Below are 7,048 nucleotides of genomic sequence, written 5' to 3' on the forward strand. Positions count from 1 at the left end.
TAATTTTGGAGCATTCAATAATTGAGCCATACATTTTAGACAAGTAGGCCCTAACTATGAAGTGCTGGATACCCAAAACTTCAGCTGAACCAAATGGTGTTTTCTTGAATTAACAGTTTCTCTGACTGGAGCTCCCAATAACTGAGTCATCCAAAATTAAAGGTCACTTTAGAAACTTTGTCCATGAAGCTTTTTAAGTTCTTGTAGCATGACCATCACTGTAGTTACTGCATCCCTTTCTGTGTCTGTTTCTGCATACTTCCTTATCTTACTGGCCTAGTGTGAGGCTAAATTCGTTGTTTGTAGAGTGTATTCAGATCTGTAGATAGAAAAAGCTATATAGTGTGAAGTTTTATTAAAATGAATAAAATATGAATTTATTGTAAACAAAATATCCTTGTGCAAAATCATGAACAGTAAAAATCTTTTGTACACAATTTAAAAAAATTAAAGTTTGCATAAGTATAAAACCTACCAACCCCACGCTGCAGGCATTTCATCCAATGAATAACTATATACAAATGAAGTCAACTGTATAACTGGCAGAGCTAATAGTGCCAATGTGATGTTCAAGCAAAGTTCAAATCTCTCATCTTTAATGTTGGCTGTGGCAGAAGAACTACTTTTAGGGTCTCTGAAAACTAGGAAGGTTGAGAATGAGCCAAAGAAATGGGAACAAAGGGACTATAGCAGCAAGAGACGTTCATCCTGAGGCTCTATCCTAGTAACCTGTCAGGCCCTGAGTGCAGACTCCCAATCAATATTTGATGGAGGAGCCTCCTCAAAATTTTGTCCTACCCCCCATGGAGCCTGCACCCTCTTCTTCTCCCAGGCTAGATAATCAGATGTGGGGTGATCGTCCAGCTGGTCAAATTCATTAAGGCTGAAACGAACTGCCAGCTGGTTCACCATTCTTTTCAAGGCAAGAAAAGCTGCAATGACCTGGAAGGTGAGGAAAAGGGCAAAAATGATGTGGACTGCTCGCTCCAGTGGCTGGATCTTCAAACCTTCATTAAAGAGCAAGAAGAGGATGATGGGCAACTGCAGGAGGAGACTCAGGAGCCAAAAGCCAGCCAGTTCAGGTACCTACAACAGAAAGACATTACGTCTAACATCAACAGTTCTTATAGCATGGCAACGGAACAATGCAAGCCATGTGTACACAGTTGGAGTACATACCAAAAACATGTATCCTGTAAAAATCCATTCTCCCTCTTCCCAAAGCCTGCGTATGCTATGGAATTGCTAAGAAATAGGACTGGTTGAAAATGTTCTGTCTAAACTATTTTTCAATGAAAAATTGGGGTTTTTGACTAAACTAAATGATTTGCCAAAAACCATCTCCTTTCTGTGGAAAATTTCTATCTTTCATCAAAAAACAAATGCCCCAAATCTGAAAATTTAAATTGGTTATACCACTGCTGTGCCTCATGGGAATTGTAGTTGAGTTGCCTTATGCACCCATTCTTATGGGCTTGGCTACCAGCTGAACTTCATCTTCCATGATGCAATGTGGCTATGCAACTCCTATGATGCACCAGCTCCCTTAAACAGGAGAGGAGACAGTGGTGTATCACATATGATACAGTCTAACCAGTGAGCAAAGCTGATTGAGAATAAGAGGAGCATGTGGTACCTGAACCACAACTCCCCTGATGTGCTATGGTAGCATTTCAGAATTGAAGTATTTTGGTTTTAAATTTTTGCTGAAAATTTTGACTTTTCAGCAGGGAAAACCCCATTTTCCAGCCAGCTCTACTATGAAACAAAGAGACAACATAAATGTTCAGCCAAGAACTACTCGGAAATCAGTTTACTATTCAGATTTTTGTTTCAACTAAATCCAGGGCTTCAGGAAGTTAAATTCAGTGGACGATCATGGGCTTCCCTGGTGTTCCCATCACCTTCTAAAATCTCTGCAGAGAAGTCCTAGCCCTCCTGCTGCACCTAGTGAGTCCAAAACATCCTGGTAACAGCAGAAGCAGAGTGAAATGTGGCCACTGGCCTTCTCACTGTTCCTGCCAGAACTGCCAGCCAAGTGTGATCCTCTTTACCCTCCTTCCCCCACAGTGACAGGGAAAGTGGACACAAGGTTGCATCTCTGGCAATGAAGTCTATAGGATGTTCAGCAGCTCAGGTGACATGTGCAGTAGCAGAGTAAAACTAGTGGGGATAGTTTGATTCTCATCAGTTTGCCTCTATCAGTATCATTAAGGTAGTGCTATAGGTTGGAGCAGGAAGCACGGTCTTCCAAGGGGAATTAAATTAACAGAGCAATAAGCCAGGACAGAAGAAAACAACAAATAGAGAGGCAGAAAAAGGAGACTTACACTGAAAGTTTAGTGTCGGTACGTATCAGTATGGAACAGAGCCTGGTCCCTTGCTCCCTGGATCAGCCAGCTCTAGGAGCATCACATGCTACACTACTCTATCCTATAATACATCTAAGCAGACCCACCATATGACGGGAGGCTTCCAGAGAGCTGCATGAAGTTGAAGAGGATGGTTTCAGTGACGTGAGGTCGCTGGAGCAGGAATTAAAGAAAAGAGAGAGGGAAAATGAGGTTGGTATCCCCCAAAACAAAAAAACAAGAAAGGGGGAGGAACTGAAATGAGGGGACGAAAGGGATAGACAGACACTGAAAGAGCATAACTGGCAGAAGAGAGGCTCAGACTGGAGAAATGCATAAAACCAGAATGAGGGAAGTAAATTATTTAATATGAAGGTGATTTTGAAATTTGTGTGTGCTCCTCGTCCAACCCAAAACGTAGAAAGACTAAATTTAAGTCCTTTGTTTATTCCAGGAGGCTTACAAAGGCCCGGTCTCATTCTGTCCTTTAGTGAACTTCAGAAACAAAGGAGCCCCTGCTCACTTGTGCAAAGTGACCAGCTCCTTTAGCTCAACTGACAGAGCAGTTACCTAGGGACATAAACCCCAGTTCAAGTCCAATTAATAAGTTCTCCTTTATAAGTAAATGTAATTGTGATGTATCTCTAATTCAAAGCATCATACTCAGCCCCCTAAGGCTCCTGAACTGATGCTCAAGGAGGTCAACAGAACATACCTTCTCCTGCAGATTGCCCATGTATCCAAGATACAGTCGGATGGCCTCAATTAGAGAGGCTAGGACGATTACTGTGACCAGGATGAACTTGTAGTAATCTGGCAAGACTGGGTACTAGAAAGAGGAAGAAAGTAAGTGCATTCCGTCCCCATGGAATTCTATCACTATTTTATACAGCTCTACAGAAGCTTATGGTATTTGTGATCTGGAAATTCATGCAGCACTATCAATGTTCCTGGAACCCGACAGGCCGTAGCCCCTGATTTTTCAATCAGCCTCCAACCAAACCTGCCACTAATTCTGTCATGAACTCCTGGACCTCCAACTACTCTGATATTCTTGCTGAGACATTGCACTCTATTAAGTATCACTTTCCATGTCTGGGTTGAAGGTAATGAGTAGAAGGGCCGAGTATTAGGGCTCGTCTTCACTACAGGGGAGATCAAAGCTGCTGCAATTGATGCCGTGGGTGTCGATTTAGCGGGTCTAGCGAAGACCGCTAAATCGACAGCAGCGCGCTCTCTGGAGGACTCTGGAACTCCAGCTCCACGAGAAGATTAAGGTAAATCGACTGGAGAGCGTCTCCCGTCGACGCAGCACAGTGAAGACACTGGGGTAAGTCGACCTAAGCTACGTTGACTCCAGCTATGTTATTCACGTAGCTGGAGTAGTGTAACTTAAGTCGACTTACCCCGGTAGTGAAGACAAACCCATAGTCTTGCAGACAGTGTGAGGAAATAAGTTTCAGACAGGCACCACAGATGTTGGAGGGGATAAGTCCCCTCAGGACTTACCTTCAGCTGGAGCATGACAACACTGCTCACCCACCAAAATGGGAAAAAGTAAAGGTTGAAATAGAGGGACATCTGCAATGGCAAACTGGAGACTATTTCATTATCTAGAAAGAGAGAGAAATCCTCATCACCCAAGGTCTGTGCCAGACACTCTCTTTCCTACATACAGCAGAGAAAGACGCTACTCTACTTTAAGACATAACAACTTCAACCAACACATTAATGGTTGGACTCTGAGATCAACCAAGTTCAACATTAAATATAGTGTGTTAGGGACATTAAATATAATGTCCAAGGGAAGAATTCTGCTACATCATTCCCTACTGTATTCTAAAGAATCTACGTGTCAAGGTGTATACAAACCTGCACCAGGAAGGAAGGGGTTACGCAGCTGTTCTGCTGCCACGCTTGCAAAACATGAATGAGTGGAAGAGAAGCTCAAAAAAAGAGCAGGCCAGTTCAGGAGAGCAGCAGACAGTGGAGGTGAACTGACCTGCACTCTGAACTCCTGAGGCCTGACTGTAGCAATGTGGTAGTCTCATCAACAGGGCCTAGGATTAAGTGAGCATATATATTTGATTATCCTCAAATTAAAATTGATCCCTAAAGATCAGAACTCAGGCATGCTGGTGGGGAAGCTTGCATTGCGTGGTCTCCATACAATACTTTTCTTTTGTATAGAAAATTCTAGACTCCAGCAATGTCAATCCAATGTGCTTTTTTAAAAAGAGAACCACCAGCTTGGAATGTACATTAAAGAAAATGGAGTTACAAATCAAACACTATGGCGAGAAGAAAATTAGCTGCTAAACCCCAGAAAAACAGAACTTTGACCCCTGCAATGTTAAGTGGGAGGTAAAGTTCTACAGTATTTAGAATTTGCACATAGGCTCAAAAAAACTAGACACACAAAGTATAAAAAGCAAGTCCTTAAAAAATGAGAACACCAGGGAACGGTTGGTTTCAACTGGCAAGTTTCCTTCTCCCATTGTCCAATTTATTGATATCACATTAAATCTACTTGAATTAATGATCAATAAACTCATAGACTTTAAGGTCAGAAGGGACCATTATGATCATCTAGTCTGACCTCCCGCAAGATGCAGGCCACAAAAGCTGACCCACCCACTCCTGGAATAATTCTCTCCCTTGACTCAGCTGTTGAAGTCCCCAAATCGTGATTTAAAGACTTCAAGTCGCAGAGAATCCTCCAGCAAGCGACCCCTGCCCCATGCTGCGGAGGAAGGCGAAAAACCTCCAGGGCCTCTGCCAATCTACCCTGGAGGAAAATTCCTTCCCGACCCCAAATATGGCGATCAGCTGAACCCCGAGCATGCGGGCAAGATTCTTCAGCCAGACCCTCCAGAAAATGTTCTCTATAACAACTTATAATATCCCATCATTGACCATTGTTACTAATTACCAGCGATGGCACGTTATTGACCTATTGACTAAAATCACGTTATCCCATCAAACCATCAACTCCATAAACTTATCAAGCTTAATCTTAAAGCCAGAGAGGTCTTTCGCCCCCACTATTTCCCTCGGAAGGCTGTTCCAGAACTTCACCCCTCTGATGGTTAGAAATCTTCGTCTAATTTCAAGCCTAAACTGACTGTTGGAAGTTTCTCACATTACTCAAAGTGCAGCTCATAGAAGAATCAGCAATTCATCATCATTTGTGGGTGTGGAAGGTCCTCTTTATGCTTGCCTCACCTGTACTTTCTGTTAAGTGTCCCTGTTTCAGCAGGTCCAACTCAAATTTAAACACCTAAAATATCAGCTAAATTTGGTGGCAGTGGAAGCCTGGTTTATTTTATCTCTTGAAGTGCTTTGTGATCTCTGGATGAAAAATGCTAGGTAATAGTATCTGGTAAGTTACACTGAGCGCTTGGCTGAGTGTGAAGGGATCAGTGGTTGTCAGAACAGTACTATTTTCACAGAAAGACACAATATGTTTGGCTCTAGGCTGATGTCTAATGGTACCCCACAATGTACCACGTTTCATAATTTTTGATGCTTTTCTTAAAGCCTCAGCTTCTGGAATCCTGTGCTTGTGTGAGAATCTCAGCTTTCATTTTTAAGACGTTTCTAGCCCTCTGCCAAGAAAAGCTGGGGGGGGGAATCTCACGATTTTGATGATAGCCTCCTGAGTTTGGGGGTGGGAGGCCTGACTTGTGATTTTTGAACACGTGGGGTTGGCAATACAGTCTAGCCCCCTACCTAGGGTCTAGCCCCCAATGAAGACAGGCTCAGGGCCAGGCTGCGTGGTACCTAAGCCAAGCTGTGGTGCGGGAACAATTCTTAGAGTGGGGGAACTGACGGTGAAAACCACGTATTAGGGCTGCTCTCACTACTTCTAGCCAGGGGGTGCAGCACCTGTGACGCCAACACTGTCGAACCCGACAGAGCCTCATCCCCAAGCCAGGGTGGGGCAGGGAGGCCCCGCGCTGCGGCTGCTGCCACCCGTGGGGTGAGGGGAAGCTGTTGGCACTAGGGGGTCGTTCGCTCCCGCCCCCCCGGCATGGCGCCCCGGGGCCTCTGAGCGCGGGGACACCGCGGAACCAGGCAGGAACGCGCTGCCCGTAGCCCCGCTACAACGAGGCTACCGTCGCCATCTTCGTTCCTGGCGACGACCCCCTCTCTGTCCCCCGTGAGGATGCCGCCGCCATCTTTGTTGCGGGCAGGGGAGCGGTTCCTTACCCAGGCTGTCGCCGCTGCCTCGGCGCTCCGGGCCGGTGCGGTTGCTGTCGCTGAACACAGTCCGGCTGAAGGAGCCGAGCCTCCTTCTGACCGGATCCGGCAGCGCCATGCTGGCCGCGCATCCAACCCGCTGCTATGGCAACCAGGGCAGAGACGCCGGGCGGCAGGCGCCGACGGAGCAGGGAGGGACCACGCCCCCTGCCGGTTCATGAGTGACCTGAGCATGCGCAGTAGCAATCATCAAAGCCGACCCGCTACCCGAGTCTGCCTTCACCATCCCCAGCCCGGGTGGGGGCTGCGCCTTGGGGCGTCACATTCCTGCCCCACGCTCAGGCGGACTCGGGATTGCTGCCCCCAGGCAGTGCCTGGGCCAGAGCAGAGCCCCAGGGCTGGGGGGCAGGGCCGGATTAACGCAGGGGCTTTAGGGGCTGCAGCCCAGGGCCTCGGGCGAGGGGGGGCTGAAAAAAATAAATCCATAATTATAT

At 46.1% G+C, this 7,048-nt stretch overlaps 1 protein-coding gene across 3 annotated transcripts; it reads right to left on the minus strand.

The window, feature by feature from the left end:
* Positions 1 to 401: 401 nt before the first annotated feature.
* Positions 402 to 6,723, minus strand: TMEM17 (transmembrane protein 17). Of its 3 annotated transcripts, XM_026653205.1 has the most exons (5): positions 6,564 to 6,723; positions 3,861 to 3,964; positions 3,067 to 3,180; positions 2,459 to 2,525; positions 999 to 1,086 (listed from the first exon to the last, which is right to left on the minus strand). In XM_026653205.1, exons 1-5 carry the CDS (start codon positions 6,670 to 6,672, stop codon positions 1,079 to 1,081), a joined length of 402 nt encoding a protein of 133 aa, XP_026508990.1. In that variant the 5' UTR covers positions 6,673 to 6,723; the 3' UTR covers positions 999 to 1,078. The 3 variants fall into 3 exon arrangements, with proteins under 3 accessions (XP_024055593.1, XP_024055594.1, XP_026508990.1); XM_024199825.1 differs by lacking the exon at positions 2,459 to 2,525 and having other exon boundaries at positions 402 to 1,086; XM_024199826.1 differs by lacking the exons at positions 2,459 to 2,525; positions 3,067 to 3,180 and having other exon boundaries at positions 402 to 1,086.
* Between the last annotated feature and the right edge of the window lie 325 nt (positions 6,724 to 7,048).

The sequence above is a fragment of the Terrapene carolina genome, unplaced genomic scaffold (assembly GCF_002925995.2).
Source record: "Terrapene carolina triunguis isolate 2854851 unplaced genomic scaffold, T_m_triunguis-2.0 Scaffold132, whole genome shotgun sequence".
In the NCBI taxonomy this organism is placed as follows: domain Eukaryota; kingdom Metazoa; phylum Chordata; order Testudines; family Emydidae; genus Terrapene; species Terrapene triunguis.

Bases quoted from the DNA above. Each gene is read 5' to 3' on its own strand.
- TMEM17 (XM_024199825.1), bottom strand. From the start codon at position 6,672: ATGGCGCTGCCGGATCCGGTCAGAAGGAGGCTCGGCTCCTTCAGCCGG. The intron at 3,965-6,563 runs GTAAGGAACCGC...CTCTCTTTCTAG, and splicing joins AGGCAGCGGCGACAGCCTGG to ATAATGAAATAGTCTCCAGT. The intron at 3,181-3,860 runs GTAAGTCCTGAG...TCCTCTTTCTAG, and splicing joins TTGTCATGCTCCAGCTGAAG to TACCCAGTCTTGCCAGATTA.